This window comes from Hydractinia symbiolongicarpus, chromosome 8 (assembly GCF_029227915.1).
Source record: "Hydractinia symbiolongicarpus strain clone_291-10 chromosome 8, HSymV2.1, whole genome shotgun sequence".
Lineage (NCBI taxonomy): Eukaryota > Metazoa > Cnidaria > Hydrozoa > Anthoathecata > Hydractiniidae > Hydractinia > Hydractinia symbiolongicarpus.
In genome coordinates this window covers 23,470,906-23,488,711 of record NC_079882.1, presented here as the reverse complement: position 1 = coordinate 23,488,711, position 17,806 = coordinate 23,470,906, and the positions used below count along the sequence as shown (strand labels likewise).

Below are 17,806 nucleotides of genomic sequence, written 5' to 3'. Positions count from 1 at the left end.
TCACAGTTGGGAAAGTAAATCAGACCGACTTTCTCCTATTTATGTGACTCATGGAATATGTTTAGCTACCCGAGGCTCACTGAATATGGACAGACTAGGTATCCAGATCTGTAGTCCCATGCCCTAAAGTATCAAGTTGATCTAACCTATGACACATAGCTCTTAATTTGGTTAATTAAGGCAAAGATGCATTGGAGTAGCAAGGTAACTCTATGTCCCCTATTGATGCAATTGCCTAGCAACTACCAAGTCTTGAAAACTACAATTAACATGAGCTAAACTGTGTTTAGCTCTGCAATAATTACATAACTATCTAAATGAACAGTGACGATCTGGCAACTACTCTCACAACATACAGTACAGTCCATATGTAAGTGTACGCATACACTCAACTTGCAAAAATAATTGCTTTTATTTAAAAACACAATAGGACAGCGAGTTTCATTCAAATCACACGAAAATAATTGCTTTGTGTTAAAAACAAAAGCATAGCAAGAAATATTGTTTATAAACAATACTCTGCTAAGAAAAAATTAAACAAGAAGGCCAAAGGATTTTAATCTCGATATACTTTGAAAACACAAGCTTTTTTAAAAAACAACAAATCCAAACTAAAAAATCTTTTGTTTATTACATGCAAGTTAATGACTTTTACAAGACTCGCAAGAAAATTAATAAGAACAAAAGATAAACAACTACCGCCTCGGAGAAAAACGTGTAACTGTGATGTGTTTTTTCAAATGTGAGATCCACTGCAATTATTTCTAAAGTCTATTTTAAGACTGAAATTGTTGCAATATTTGTTGCTAAATACAAAGATGCAACATTAGGAAAATTTGGTGAAGCAAATCACCAAGAAGGGTCTGTGAAGGAGAGCACATGTGGGGATAAATTTAAAAAAAAAATTCTCCAGGCTGTCCAGTTTCATAATTAATAATTTGGCTTTGTGTAATAGTTGATAAACGATTACCAAGATAAAAAGCGCAAAAATTATATTATCCGTGATCTACCCCAGCGATGTTTAGGCTGTCTGTTCTGCAAAGTGAACAAGTTTTGGTACTGTTCAAAATTGTAATATGTTACATCCTAAACATAAGGCTCAAGATATCATATTATAGCCATCCTGTGTTGGCAGTGAAAAGAGAAAGTTACAAGAAAAGCAAAATCACAGAATTAGGACGTTTACATTGGAGGGTATACGCTAGCTAGTATTAGGTTTTTAATATTCTTTAACATGTACCTGTAGCTAGAGTTACATCCTTAGGCAACCATCAAAAGGACCCAATTTTTCTCATGTATACATATAGAGATATACATAGTGGGTCAATGCTAAAAGGCTATTCTATAGCTTGTTAAGATATGTAACACAAATGCACACTACCTATAGAACCATCCTGAGCCTTTATTTTTAAAATGTAATTTTCTGAATCTTTTTGGGAGGTTTATTAAATCATTATTGACTCATTGTTAAAGCTTCTATTTCCAGTTTTTAAAATTGTTAATTCACGGTAGTCAAAATGTGCTTGGCTTCTGTTAAGATAAATTATTGTGTAGCACAATTTCTCAACCTTTATAATTCAATTTTTTTTACATTGGCAATTTTTTGCTGACGTGATATGTTATTCACATGGCTGCTTGATTAACATATTGGCATTTGAGCTATTTAAAATTAATAATATGTATATACTTTGAATAATTTAGTGACAAATTATGGGTAACAAGCCTGAAAAACTACTTCATCAATCTGATGTTAATGTGAGAGCACCAACACCCTTGCAATCACCACAGATTTCACAAAGCTCATTCGAGCTTTTCTTAAAATGCATTCATGATCTGCCTTTTACATTATCTGAAGAGCAATTTGAGACAATTACATACGACTTGAAAGAAAAAATATTTCCTGCTGGTAGCATTATAATAAAAGAAGGAAGTATGGCACCTGGTGTTTTTGTTATAGTCAAAGGACACTGTGATGTTCTAGCTAGTGATAAGCGCACAGTAATAAGAAATTTAGAAAAAGAAAGTTTATTTGGTGAAATTTCATGTTTTTATAACAAGCCATGCACATGTACTGTTGTATCAAATAATGAATGTAAAACAATACTGTTGGGTATTCAGCGTATTAAAAAATTAATGAACCATGAGCCTATACCTTTAAATAATTGGTTTTTGCAAAAAAAGTATTTAGACATCTCAAATTTATTTCCTGTTGGTGAAGTTTCTTTGAAAATAATTAAATTCTGTTTAATGCATGCACCTGTGTTTGACGAGTGGTCAGAAAGTGCGTTATCTGAAGTCTGCAAAAGCATCCCTCTTTCCTGCATTGAGGTTTATCCACCAGATACTATCATATACTCAGCTGATGATGAGGATGCATTTGGTTATCTCTTGTTGCATGGTAGTGTGAAACTATGTGATGGGGATACACCTGTCTGCATCATACCTGAAACACAAAATGGTACCTGGTTTGGTGATGAGTTGTTATTTCACAGTAGTAAAAGATTTCTAACTGCCAAAGCTGTTACAACCTGTCAGCTTATATCATTCACCCCAGATTATTTTTCACCTGTTTTAAAAAAATTTTCAACCGAATCTTTAAAACTAGCCAATGTTAGTAAGAAATGGAATACAAGTCTGCAACAAAGAAATATGAATTTATATCGACAAAATTTATCATTTATGGATGTCACAGCACTTAATTTTCTTTTAAATAAAACAAAACCATTTCACAATGTGAACTATAACTTTCTTTATTTTCTCACATTGAGCATACAATTCAGCGTTAAACAAGAAGGAGATAAAGTCACAGAATACTCTGAAGATGAAGATGATCAAGTTGTTATTATTTTTAAAGGTTCTGCAGATGTCCATTTCTTAGTTAGCAAAGATTGTTCAAAATTGTTGCCACTAGATGTGTTTTATCTATCACCAGAACGTTCAAGGGTTGTAAAAATTGTTGCGACAGAGGAAACTTTAGTTGGTCATGTGAATAGGTCTGCTATTGAAAGTGTAATGGACATTTATCCTGATACTGTTATTGAATGGTAGTTTATATTTGTTTACCTAAAAATTTGAAAATTTGTTTCTGGCAGGTGCTGGCTTTAAGTATGTATATAATAGTGTTTTAAGTGGTTTATAGTTATTTTATTATTTAAAGCACAAGAGTATAGTTAATAATTTTATTTTAGGTAAGTTGTTAATGATATTTTTTTATAATTTTCAGGATTGTATATATCTATTGTGAGTTGCTATAGATCATTACCTTGTGAGTTCAGTCACTTGTACTTCTTTCTTCTACTTATCTTGCTTGCTTGCTATGTATATGTTGAAACACTTATTATGCTTTCTACAACATAGAAAGAACAATCAACATAAGACTTCCATAATATTAACATTGGCCCCCAGAAATAAATAGTTGCACCAATTGCTTTACTTCAAAAAGGACCAGATTTAACACAACATCGTTGAAACAACATACATCCAAACATAATCAACGTCTTCTATTAACAATATGTACATTTTTCTTCTTGCTTTATTAAAGCGAGCCACAAGCCAAAACCTTCAAGAGTTGATCAGTGGATGCACCTCTTTTTGTCAGGCTATCAGCTAGTTGTCTTGCACTTGGGACCCATTTCACTTGGATCTCTCCAAGCTTTACCATCTGCTTCAATCTTGCCACATCAACGCGTTGTCGGGGATCCTCAACCACTTTTGTACTTTCCAAGTTGTCTTTCAAAGATTTGCTGTCAGTTATCAGTTCAACAATGGGAAGTTTCTCCAAACAGAACATCTCTTTGAACATAGATGCAACAAGATGAGCATAATCAGCTGTGTCAGCTATAGCAGATATTTCTGTTGCCAAAGGTGACTTTGTTACTCTATCCAATTTCTTGGATTTCCATGATATGGGAGCAACTCTTCCTCCTCCTTTCAAAAACACAATATGACCTTCTTGCGAGTCTCCATTTGGTAGGGAGTTGTGCGAGCCATCTCCATATGCAACAACTTTGATTTCATCTGGATGACCAAGTCCAGGGAAAACAAGTTTCACGTCTTCTGACTTCAAAGTTTTGATGGCTTTGTTGGCTTCTAATAAACTTTTGACTGTTGCCTTTTTTCCATAATTACTCAACATACATCCTTGGAAAGATAAATCTGGTCGAGTTTGTGATGTGACCCACAACAGTTGTCCACACACTGACCTTAATTCCTTCTTTTCATTCTCGTCAAGTGTGTCTTTTATACTCTTTTTCCTGTCTGGACTAACTTGAATTTCCTTGAGGCTTTTAATATATTGTGCCTGATCCACAAAAATGGCTTCGTTTGTTTGCTCTATGTTGATTCCAACATCTTTAAACGCTCCTTTTCCCCTCTTACTTATTTTGAACTCTTTCATAACTTCTTCCATTACCCCTTCATGCCACCTTGATGTACCACAATATGTGAAATCATCAACATGAGCCACAATAATTCCAACCAATTGGTCATCTTCATGCCAAAGAAATAACGATTGGTCATACAGGCTAACTTTACCACCCAGCTCAGTCAGCTTCTCTTCCACTTTATTATACCATTCTCTTGGTGCATCATTGAGCCCATACAAACATCTTTTTAATTTCCAAACTTTTCCATCTTCTGAGAAATCACTAGGTGGTCTGACAAGGACTTTCCTCTGGATCTCTTTGCCTTGTAAAAAAGCAGCAGCTATATCTAGTGAATGAAGTTCCCATTCCATAGTAGAAGCCGCCATAAATATCAACCTCAATGACTGTCTGCTTGCTGTAGGGCTATCAACTCTTTTATCGACCAACTGCTCCTCAAAGCCTCTTGCTACAAGTCGTGCTTTAGTTCTTTTTGTGCCATCTGGGTTACACTTTTCTTCAATTACCCACCTTGTTGAAATGGCTTTTCCCCCTACATCTTTAACCACTTCAAAAACATAATTTTCTAGCAGATTGTTGTACTCCTTCTCTTTTGCTTTAATCACGTCTTGCTTCTTCTCATCCACACTAGAAAGTACTAAAACTTGATTTGTCTCACCTTCTACTTGTCTCCACCATTGTACACGACTCCAGTCCACGGAGCTTGTCTCTTTCTGCCCCACTACATGAACATTCACCCAACCATTCCATTTTCCAACCTTCTTTGGTTGTTTAGACAATACTCTAGCTTTATGTATCTTTCTATTGTCGATGGAATATTGAATCAGTGTATTGTTCTTTGGTTTCTCTTTATTACTTTGTAGCCTTTCCCCTCCTTTCACACATCCAACACTTTCTCTCTTTGTTTTATCATGTTTTGGTTTATGAACTTCTAGTTTCTCCTCATCTGCATATTTTGTTAAACTTTCATCTTCTTTTTCACTTGACTGATGATTTATTGTCTTTGTTTCACTTTTTTCATTTTCAATCACACTTCTCTCTTCTTCTGGAATCTTCTGAACTGGTTTTTTAAGAAATTGTACTTCAGAGTCATCTTGCATTCCTATCTTCTCTACATTTTCCTCTCTTGTTGAAGTATGAGCTATTTGAGTCTCAGCTGTCACATGTCCCATACCATTCTCTGTTTCATCTTTATCTTCATTCTCAGTTTCACCTTCACCTCCATCTTCATTTTCATTCTCAACATCAACATCTTCTTGATTCTCAGCTTCAGCATCTTCTTCATTCTCAGCCTCAGCATCTTCTTCATTCTCAGCCTCAGCATCTTCTTCATTCTCAGCCTCAGCATCTTCTTCATCATCACTGTCTGCATCTTCTTCATCATCACTGTCTGAATCCATTTCAGTTTCAATCCATTGTACATGCTTCTCTCCCTTGATTCCATTGTTCTTATTTCCTTCTTCCTGAACAACATCTACTTGTCTTTCATAATCATTTGGCTTTACCTTCAACAATTGGCACGGATGGCATCGATAAAACGCTCTACCATGTCGTATCAATACAAAATTGGTTTCTTTACCAATCACCTTTCCTGGTCCAGACCATCCCTTCTTTGCTTTTCGTTTGTAATATACTTTTTTGCCAATGTTGAAGTCCACCTCAACATATGTTCTTACGTTTCTTCTCAGGGCTCTCTTAATCCTTTCAGACGATTCTGCCTTGATATATTGCTGTCTAGCAGAATGTAAAGCATTTAGATTCTCTCTAACAACGTCAAAGCTTGTCCGAGAATCAAGTGCCGGTAGTTTGCTTGTCGTCACTGAAGGAAAGTTAATGTTTCTGGAAAGAACCAACTGGTTAGGAGAAAACCCAAAACAATTTTGTAAGGAATTCTTTGCAGACACAGCCCATGCCAAAGCTGTTTTCAGACTGCATTTAGCATCTTCTTTTGTTTTCATTGTCGTTTCATATAGTAACGCATTACCTCTTTCAACCATGCCATTACTGTATGGTGCCTCCCCAGGTGTTGTGCTTGTCTCTATGTCAAATTTCTCATGTAGATCTCTCATTACCTCGCTAGAAAATTCTCCACCATTATCATTATGCATCTTCTTTGGACTTCCAAAGTAAGCAAACCAGATTTGAGCAATTCTTTCCGCAACAACATCTGTTTTCTTGGTTTCTATTACTGATGCAGCTGTATATCGAGTTGCTTCATCAACTAAATGTAATATCCAAACTTTTCCTTTAACAACTTCTTTTAAGTCCATGGAAACACAGCCATTGAACTCACTTGCCTTTGGAAAACTTACGATTGGCCTTGGCTTTGGTTTTCTGTACTTTTGGCAGAATAAACAGCCATCACATATCTTCTCTACTTGATCAATGAACTCTCGATCTTGGCAACCCCCATTTTTCAGCAACTTTAGTAGACGTTCCTTGGAAGCATGTGCAAACTGCCTATGAAGTTTTTCTGCTTTCTTCCTCTTCTCCTGAGTTGTGGCTCCAAACAGATTTTCTTGATGCAATATCACATTGCAGTTTTGATTCGTCCATTGACTCACAGGAATCACATAATGACCAGTAGTGTTAAACTCCAAACTAAACGTCTTGCCATTCATAGTCACTTTATGATCTTTCGTATCAACCACCATCCCCAGTTCAGTCATTGTTGGTCGGCCTATCAAAAGTGGAATCTCGTTAGCCACCACATCAACCTCAACTTGTACCATTTTTCCTCCATTTAGCATAGGAATTGTTAACATGTGATTACTTTTACTTTCTTTACCATCACCAAATCGAAATAGTGACCAGCTTTTCTTTTTACTTGATTCTGTTAATTTCCTATCTTTTTCCTCCATAGTGTCCAGGAATTCTTTTACCCATACTTCACCTGCGACAGATTTCGTACATGCCGTATCGAGAATACCTTTGCCCAAGGTATCCAAAAGGATTTTATCATTTCCTGTGCCAGCAACCAAAGTAAGATGGACAGTCAGGTTTGCATTTTCAGTTTGCCTATGTGGACAATCGGAAACAAAATGTTTTGTACTTTCGCACTCATGACACCTCATGATATTTCCCTCTTTATCTGCTGGATTAGTCTTCTTCGCCTGACCATTCCCTCTTCCTTTACTTTGTTGGTATGATCCTCTACTTGTACTTGTTCTATACCGGACTCCACCCTGTCCTCTTCCGCTATTTGATTTTGTGTACAGACATGATTCACTTTTTACGGGTAAAACACCAGTAGCTTCATCGTCTTCTTCACCACCAAATTCACCAAATACCTTTTGAAGTTTATCTTTTATATCATCAAAGGTGAGTTGTGCAGTGGCCCTGACTGACCTTTCATGATCGGCAGACAAATTTGCAGATGCCAAAAGAAAATATCCCCGTAGACCATCGTTTAAATCCAATTTGTATTTCTGAACTTCTCGATACTTGTTGTTGAATTCCACCAGAAACTTTGTAAAATTCATTCCACTTTCTCTTCTGAATTCCACAAATGCCTTCACTGCACAAAATGCTCTTGTAGTTTCTTCTTTCAAATATACTTTATCCAGTTCTGCTATCAAAACATTCAACCCATCATCTTTGGCCAAGTCCCCAACCTTGAGCGATCTAACTGCTTGTTTGGCATCACCAAGAAGACTTAAATAAACTGCTGGCCCTCGTTTCTTCTTATCGTCTTTTGTATAGGCCTCCCAAATCTCAACATCCGATTTCCAATCCGCATAACAGTCACCCCTGCCAGGATCAACCGTAGGCGGTTGTTTCAACGATGACATAACAAATAATTAACTTTAAAGCAAACAATTGATGCAACTTCCCCAAAAGAAATAAAATAATACTTCCCAGCGCGTGATCTTGGACCCAATTCAACTTTCAATTCTTCAGATATCCAGTGTCATCCAAACAATCTTGTCAGAGGTGTCACTCACGAAACGCTTGCTACCATTGTGAGTTGCTATAGATCATTACCTTGTGAGTTCAGTCACTTGTACTTCTTTCTTCTACTTATCTTGCTTGCTTGCTATGTATATGTTGAAACACTTATTATGCTTTCTACAACATAGAAAGAACAATCAACATAAGACTTCCATAATATTAACATCTATTGTTTTGTTGTTCTAATTCTAAATTTTTAGACTTGTCTACAATGTACATATAATGAAAATGATATAACTCAAAGTAGATAATTTTTGCCTGTAAGAATGAAGCACTCTAAGGAAAAATGTTTTAGACATCTTCTAATTTTCGAACCCTTTGGATTTTCCAGTCAATTAAACAAAAATTTATTTTTTAATAAGACATTTTTATCTAGTTCTTCTTATTATTGAAATTATACCCAGGTTAGTCTCTTTACTTCCTATTGGTACTGCTATTAAGGCGAGGGTGGTGCGAAGGGGGCCTTAGTGCATTTAGGACATAAAATGTTGCACCAACTTTATTTTTTTTAGGCAGTGCATAACTGGTTTTTTTTCTTCAATTTCCAAAGTACTATGAATCACAAGTGTTAATTAAAATATACATGTAAGTACACACATAGATTTTTTTAAATTGTGCATTTCAATTTTCTAGAATTTAAACTAAAATAAAAAAAAGCACCACAATATTGTAAACAAAATGTATGATCGTGCACCAAGGGTTTTGACCCAACCAACAACAGGAACATCTTCTGAAGTTGGCCCTGGAAGCTATGCACCTGATTGCAATGGTTTCAATGCAAAGAAAAAGTCTGGTAAGAATACTGTATAGCATAATTTATCAAGTTAATTATTGAACAACGCAATCCGCCTGTCCATATTTAACAGAATTTTTTTATTCTAAAACATACACAATTATTATAATTTCTGCTAGCAGGCCATTTTAAACTTTTTTATAATAAAAAAGTTATTATCTGCTTTTAAAATAAAAGTCACCTTTACTTTTTAATTGTTATAGATGGGTATGCACCATTTTTATCTATGGCAATGCGAGATTCCTTCCTTACTGTGAAAGATAATGTTGCTCTTGCACCAGGACCTGGAGTTTATGATCCAAAAATCTACGATCACATCAAGGGAGCATCAACACTTGCGAATCGATCACATAGATTTCAAGAAAAGCATGACGAGACACCTGGACCAGGGGCATACAATTTATCCAAACAATCTGACTGGTTTAAAAACAAACATCACATGTCACAGTTTGTGTTTGAACCTGTAAGATTTACGAATTAATTTTGCATTGGTTGTCAGCCTAAGAATACCTTAGGGGTAGAAATTAAGCAAGAGTTTCTATGATCAATGTTTATTTTTACATTTTATGTGAATATGCCTAAGTAGTAACAAATTCTATAAACTCACAAGCAATATTTTTTCTGTTTGTAAAGGTTTGTTGTTAAATAGAGAGGTCATTGTCATTAACCTTGGTGGTGTGCTTACTTCTTTTATTAAACATAAACTATATTGAAGTCAATAAAATATTTTTTTTTGTATTGAAGCAACTAATGTTTAACTAATCAATAAAAAAAATAACTATTTTGACGCAACAGAAAAGTTTCAATCATGATTGTGCTGATTATTTCTATCATATTTTTACATCATTTAGAAACCTACTTATAACATATCTTACCAACGTAAGTCTGCTCCTCCATCTATCCCATCACCAGGACAAGCTTATGGTTATGAAGAAGAAGCAGATGGTACTCTGCAAAAGCAGGCAGTTCCCTTTCAAGATAAAACTCTGGGTCCTGCGTACTACAAAATTAATGATGTGCGTTTATTTTTTTTTTACTGAGCTTGGAAATAATGGAATTCTGTGTGAGGATAGATTTTAAGTTCTGTTTCAAGAATGTATAGAAAATCAGCATTTGTTTCACGTAACTCAATATGTGTTCAAGTTTGGAATTAATCAAGTGAAGTTGCCATCAAATATATTTGTTAATTTGACCAGAAGGTTGAGTTTTCCTAACCCGTAGTCAAGTGGCTGAATGGTTTAGTCAACATACTTTTTTACCAAGTGCTCTTGATAACCTAATTGATAACAAATTTCAGAAAACACCTATTTCAATTTATTAAAAAGAACATTAATTAACAATAATGCATGATAGTAATTTTTAAACCTTGATAGGAAGAAACTGCAGCTGTTAAAAGGTATCGTGGTATTCACTTTGGGAAAATGACCGCCATCAGAGATCTTTATGTAAAAGGTTTGGTGATATTTTAAACTGTTGTCAGCCTTACAAGACCTTTAGCCGAGGTAACGTGTATTTTTGTTTTAGCTGAAGATACCCCTGGTCCAGGAGCATATAATCCTTATGAAGCGAAATCTAAAGCTACCATTGATTATGTAAGCTAATATACATCATTTTACTTTTGTCTGTGATATAATGCTATTTTGATGACTGCTGAGCATAACATTATAAGTGAGCTGATCTCTGTCATTCATCAGGATTGGCATACCATGAAATTCTTTTGGTATTTCTTTTATAAAAGATTAGGGATTCTACAGTGTTCACACGTGGTTTCCTAAAATTTGTCAAAAGTTTTAAGTTTTGATCAGAATGCACAATCATCCAATGAAGTTTCAATGCTTTCAATTGCCTTCAGAAATCTTGTGTTGTTTTGTCGTTAAAATAAAATAAAAAAAATTTTTAGATAGTGGAAGAACAAAAAAAGAAAAGTGTGGAAGCAAAAGTAGGCATTTTGTTTTCTTGATACATTAATTTTTTTATGTATATCCGGTGACTTCTTAAGCTTAAAACTTGGGCTATAGCTACCGTTATTTTATTTCATTTTCATTGCTTGTTTTCTCAAATTCCCTTTTAACATCTTTGGTTTTCATCCTCTCTCCTTAATTCAACTTCTTACGCTTACAATTTTATTTTACTTGCATTTTGAATGTAAAATTGTGGTGGTCGTGTTGAGTTGTGGTCGGTTGCTTACTGTGCAAAAAAACGCTGCAAACCTTGCTTTGAGTGTAACACTTGTCTTTTTAGCTTCCTAGGTACCATGAGATTGTGACTATATTTGAGAACAAAAAGGTATAACTTCTTTTACAAACTTTTCCACCTTTTTTTCACCTTACTTAGAAGTGCATTAAAAAGTCCGCAAATCAAGCTTAATAATTCGTATATAGTGAACTCAATAAACTAGCCATAATGCATTGCCCATATCAGTGTGTAGCTAGTTTAGCGTGACAGTTTTCTGTATAAGATCTTTGTAAACTAGTATACTCTTAATGTGGAAAGTTTATCATTTCTTAAGCATGATAGTTTAGCAGGCGACGTTTCGGGAGATCTTTCTCCCACCATCGGGAAAAGTAAAATGATGTTGAGCATGTATTTATATAATTGCAGAGGATCGAAATTCATAAAAAATAGCTAATATGTAGTATACTCTTGCTTGGAAAATCTCTAAGGTAAATAACGGATTAAGCGCACGGGGCGCTAGTTTAAAAATTTCGTCTTGACAGGGGGAACTAATTGCAGCAGGGGCGCTTTTTTATAAGGCGCTTATTGGGCATGGGGCGCTTAATCCGTCATTTACTGTACAGTGTCTTTTGATTCATTACAGAAACCTTTGATCATATTAACATTTTCATGTATTAAAGTTTTTGGTTTTATAGGCTGTGCCTGGACCTGGTCATTACGAAATTAAAAGTCAATTTGATCAGAAATCAATTTGTAGTGACGCAACCATTAGGCCATCATTTGGTTCACAAGCAAAGGTAAAAAAAAATTGGGAAGTGTTGAATTTAAGACGTAAGATTAGCAGTATGAAATCACCAGCGATATCTTTAGCATAAACGGTTAATATGCTGCATCTTATTTTTCTGTTCAAATAAAGTGTGAAAATTGGAGCCTTGATGCCACGTTACGTACTATTAGGATTTGGCTAATATGGAGGGCGTTACCTTGAACCAGTAGTATCTGGGAAATGCTTATATGATTTTATTTTAAAACCACTTGCATGAAAAGAAGTGCGTTATTGATTGCTAATGTTCACACACTCCATCCTGTCTTTATTCACATACCTCCCCCCCCCCCCCCAAATTATACATTTTCTCTGCTGTAATATAATTTTTTTTATTTTTACGTGTATAGAGGTTTCGTGAATCTACTGAGCAGTCTCCTGCACCTGGATCTTATAACGATCCTCGACACGCTCTTGACAAATGCAATCGGTGAGTGTCTTTACACCCAGCACATCACTTAATAGTAGCATGCTACAAAGATAACAAGTATTTGATCTGACTTAGCATCGCCTATCAAAAGTGTGCTAATACAGGGCTCCCGCGCCTCCTCATAACTCGTCAAATTTCCTCAAATTCAAAAGGTCTCCTCAATTCTCCTCAAATGTCCTCAATTTTTTTATTGAAATTTAGGTTTTCTTCTTAAATCTCCTCAAAAACATTTTTGGTTATTTTTTATAAATGCTAGTTTTTTTATATTTGTTTTGAATCACCATAATTTGTGGTTGTTGTGGCCTGCAAATATTACTTTTATTGTTGTGTTTCTATTTGAAGCAAAGTTTCTGTTTTGTTCTGTGTTTCTTCATTTTTACAAGTGCAACTTTTTCTCCTCAAATCTCCCTAATTTTGTTAACAAAAGCTCCTCAAAAATCACAAAATATCCTCAAATTTTCTCAACTTTTGTTTTGAAGAGTGGGAACCCTGTAATGTTTTATGAGGTCGTACAAAGCAGATCTTTGACGCTGACATATGTTTAATGCAGATTGACTGGAGTGATAAAATTTAACTACAAAACTATACTTTCTAATATAATTCTCTCTGTTTTTGCTCATTGTGCGTCAGAATATCAGGGTTAAAGAAAAGTCCATTTGGTCAAACTGCCACTCGTTTTGCTAAAGATCATCACGTAACACGAACACCTGGTGAGTTTGTCCTAAAAAAAATTTTTTCTTGGTAAAAAAATAAAATATTAGTAACGTTCAAACAACTTCATATCCACTTTTTCACCTTAGTCCTTTTTTGCAATATATATATGCTAATCTAATTTTAACTTTCGCTTTATAGCCACTTTTTTCATCTTAATTATTTTTTTTCTATTATATATTCTATTCTAATTTTAACTTTCGCCGTCTACTTTTTTCGAGGTCCTGGTTCATACAACTACAATGATTTAGCAACTGATTTGCAAAGAAAGGCTTTGTAAGTTCTGCTAAATTTGTTGTAAAGCATGCATGTTGTCGTGAAAAACCTGATAACATTTAATTGTATCTTAGGTTGTCGACTACAAGAAAAGGTGGTTTCGGGTCAACATCTTGTCGTGCTGCACCATTAAGCAGAAAAGATGAGGAATACCTACCAGGTATTCGTCTCTACCATACAATGCCACAATTCGTTGCCTTTTCGACTCTGTATCGAACAATTCTTCACATATCCTTGAGATAAAACTTAGGAACCCATTTAAATCACTATTGTTATTCATAGGTCCATCACATTACGTTGTCAAGTCAGCACCTACGACTGTATCGAGGAAGAAGCATGCTGTATTTGAATCAACTACTGATCGTCTAAGATCGCCTACAAAAGATGTAAGTTTTGTGTGTTTTATAATTGTGGGACTGGTCAGGTTTGATGATGTCAGATGGTGTGCTATAACGCCAGTAGTACGGATGGATATTGTGCGTTTAATGCCTTTTAACTAAATGGGTCAGTATCTCTTTTATTACCTGTCTCATCTGAAAAATAAAAAAATAAACTCATTGTGGATTAAAAAAAGTTTGAATTGAATTGTGCGCTTCGAAAATGTTTTATTCTATGTTGCGATTTTAATAATGGCTGCATAAACCAGTTGGTCTTTACGGACAGGTCAAGGCGCAAGTAGTTTTGTCCTGATGAAGTGATGTAATTGCGCTTTTTGTAGATTGCGCCACCTCCTGGATCATACGAAGTAGCAAGATCGTACGATAAAACACAAGGTAATAATTTTAACTGCCTGTAACCATGCTGAGTTAAATTTATGTAAACCGACATATAAGAATGTTTTATCTAAGGTATACGTCTTTTTTATTTAAGCAGGTAGGCTAAATATTTCTTAAATTTAGTCCATTTCCCACTTAAATGGCCATGGCATTCGCTGAAAGATAAAGTCCAAAGATATACACGTGTTTATTTTAAGTCGCTTCTAATTGAAAAGTGTGAACGACGGTGTCTATAAATTATAAATTTTTAAAAATTAAGCAACCTGATATTGTTAAATGGTGTCTTTTTTCTGGCGTCTTCGTTACAATTTTTTACATTAAGGATGTTTTTGAATTTTTTGCGCCATTTTAAACAACTGACATTTTTTTAAAATCCTTTGCGCCCTTTTATCCAGTTTCCTAGTTTATATTTATTTTTAATCTTGTCACTCAATGTTAAAATTATTATCTTCGCTACTGAAAAATTCATAGTATAACAACAGCTTACTCATTTCCTAGGCAAAGTTTTGTTTGGAGGAAAAGCATCCAAATTTCACGGAAAGAAACTAAACGGTGGATTTTTATCATCTACGAAAAGATTTTCGCAAATACGGAATATTATTGGAAGGGACACCGACCCTGACAATCCAGGTAAGATAGGAAATTATAAGAAAGCAGAATTATGAGATGCAAAACTGGATATTTCTTCCCATTGGAGGAATTATTAAAAGCCTTTGTGGCAACCTTTATTGTAAGTTGTCAACTGAGTGACGGTTAATGTTATTCATTAGGCTAGTGAGTCTTTGCGTTTCGATGTGAAACCTGTCTTTTATCTCGCCCGAAATTATAAATAAAAAGACGCCCGAAAAGGGGTAAAAAAATTTGCAGATTTAACTAAAAATATTTAGTTTAAAACACTTTAGTTATTAATGCAACCATTAGCTTATATTCTTTGAACGAATTTGTTATAAGTTTACACCATAGATATTTTGACGAGAACTTTATTTTTGCAATTATTCCCCGTTTTGTGCGCTTTTGTAAACATTCGAGTCATTCGTGTTTTCAGGTCCAGGCAATTACAATGTAAAAAACCCGGTTGTTCCGGGTTGTAATCTGGTTACAAAACAACAAAGGTTTAAAGATATCAAAAGCGATGTACCTGGGCCTGGAACTTATCAGGTATGTATTTCTCATCTGTGTCAACATTATTCAATTTTTTAAAAAATAGTCATGCATTTAACGCCAAATATATAATTCCACTTTTACTAGAATAAATAATAGTAATTTGATCTTCAAACTTGTAATACTAATACATCATAAATGTTCAGTGGTGTTACTTCTTTGACGGTTTCAGCGGCATTATTACCGCCAAAACATTTTATTGCAAATTCTGTACTTTATTTTTAGTTGAGTCCTTTACTACAACATTCTGTATTGAAGAGCACTTTTAATACGACGTTAAACAATCCAGTCGCACGAGCTTTGGAAAATATGTCGGAGAAAAAAGTCACAATCGTTCCTTTTTCAGTAACTGCATAAATAAATTAAAGATTTGTTTTGTATTGTAAAAAAATGAATAATTTTTATATTGTATATATATGTATATATTTACTGACAAAATATATTTGCGTTTTTAATTTTTCTCTCAAAAGTTATGTTCTTGTTCCAGATGGGATCTTAATTATACCCTCCCTCACATAGAAGGAGGTCCTCGCTGATTACGACAACATGGAGCGTTAAAGGAGAACTTTATAAGCCTAATTAATTAACAAACAAAAACACCTCTCCTGCCATGGAATATGTTCAAACTATGACACAAGAATCAAAACGCAATATCGGCAGCGAATCACTTTCCACCAATGAAATAAAATTGTTGTTATGACTTGCTCGATTTGAGGAATATTTTTTGTTGTAATTTCAAAATCTCAATTCGATAGTGTGGATCTTGCTAGCTGTAACTATCCATTTCCGTTTTTCAACCCCCTGTCACTAAAATCCATTGTTTAAAATACCATGTTTTATAAAATATACAAATTAGTAAAGCAATGAGGTAAACAAACAGTTAAACAGCTTGGTGAATTTCATTGTTTTAACACTGCAGTCAATTTTTAATAGAGAAATCTGTCTGATAATTACAACATCGTCCCCAGGGTCTTGTGGCCCCTGAGTCGTTATTACAATTTCATCAACAAAGCAAAATGTCCTAAGAACGGCTTTTCCATCTTATACACAGGCGCTTTGTTAAAGTTCACTTGTCAATCGTAGCAGTCGATCTTAAAACTTTGGGCCTCAGTTTATTTGGTTAGATCCAACGCCTTATGATATTGTTTTCGCTACCCTTTGCGTTGATTGCTTCGTAAATTGCACAACTACGATGTTGTTTTTCCGGTTCACGCGTAGAACTCTTGCAGCCTACTGGCTGCGGAGCATTTATCACGCGGTGTTGTTTGACAATTTTGCGAAATGGTAAAAAAAACGATCTTTCAAAAAAATATTAGCAGTATTGTAACTCACGAAGAGCATGAAATAATCCCTTTGATCTTAGTTAAACACCAACCTCCTTCACTCTTTCTGACAATCTCGCCGTTCGAGATCGTGTTCAATAGCAAGAATTATTGTATCTATCGATATTGACTTCAAATGATTATAACTAATATCAAGGAGGTTCTTGCTAATATTCATCGATTTTTATTATATATCAAGCTCGAACCCAGCACCTTTTACCAGAAAGCGCAGCGCCGTTGAGAAGTAAATAGTCCTGGGGACGAGGTTGATTTTATATATTTTAAGCTATCCCTTATGATGTTTTACAAGAACTGTCAAACTTCGTTTACTTACAACTTTATTTTCGCGGGCACTTTATTTTGCAGGTTAAAATTCGCACTTCACGGGGTTTAATTTCCATGACTGCCCAATCTTGTTTCCGGTGCTTCTTTTTTGCTTCCGGATATGCAAACATTCAAACGAGCGACTTATAATTATATCCTTATATATTTTTGCTGAAACGTTCAATATATTTTTTATCGAGAAATAAAATAATTTACTCTGGGTTTAAAATTTTACGAATTATTAACACCTTTTTTGCCTAATTATTGAGAACTAGATTTTCTGTCTATTGGGAAAATCCCTAAAAAATGAGGTTGAAAGTTGACTAAACAACGTACCAGGGAAATCATTTACATCGGCAAGATCTTGCGAAAACCATTACAAACGAGAGAAATTGAAAATGTGAAAGATATGAAAGAAAGAGTGATAAAGCCCTAGTGACAAGGTTGGGAGAATATATTATTTATCAGTTTGTAAATTCGTACAAGGGAAACCACTAGTAGGCACTAACGTAAGTACTTATTTAAAAATGTTTGAGAGATAAAATGAGTTAATCTTAAATAATATATTTACCACATAGATCCATGGACGCAACCTCGTCCCCAGGGTATCTTGTAACTTTTCTGACCCCGGGACGGCCATGGACGATCTAAACATCCCCAAACGGATAAAATGGTGTAGTGA

General features: G+C 34.8%; 1 protein-coding gene across 1 annotated transcript; it reads left to right on the top strand.

The window, feature by feature from the left end:
• The first annotated feature begins 8,769 nt into the window (after nucleotides 1-8,769).
• Nucleotides 8,770-16,027, top strand: LOC130655976 (sperm-tail PG-rich repeat-containing protein 2-like). Its single transcript, XM_057458803.1, has 17 exons — nucleotides 8,770-9,126; nucleotides 9,330-9,589; nucleotides 9,978-10,142; nucleotides 10,500-10,578; nucleotides 10,651-10,718; nucleotides 11,027-11,065; nucleotides 11,368-11,412; nucleotides 11,997-12,098; nucleotides 12,475-12,554; nucleotides 13,185-13,264; nucleotides 13,487-13,541; nucleotides 13,616-13,701; nucleotides 13,824-13,927; nucleotides 14,260-14,314; nucleotides 14,816-14,947; nucleotides 15,363-15,475; nucleotides 15,704-16,027. Exons 1-17 carry the CDS (start codon nucleotides 9,012-9,014, stop codon nucleotides 15,833-15,835), a joined length of 1,710 nt encoding a protein of 569 aa, XP_057314786.1. The 5' UTR covers nucleotides 8,770-9,011; the 3' UTR covers nucleotides 15,836-16,027.
• Nucleotides 16,028-17,806: the final 1,779 nt, after the last annotated feature.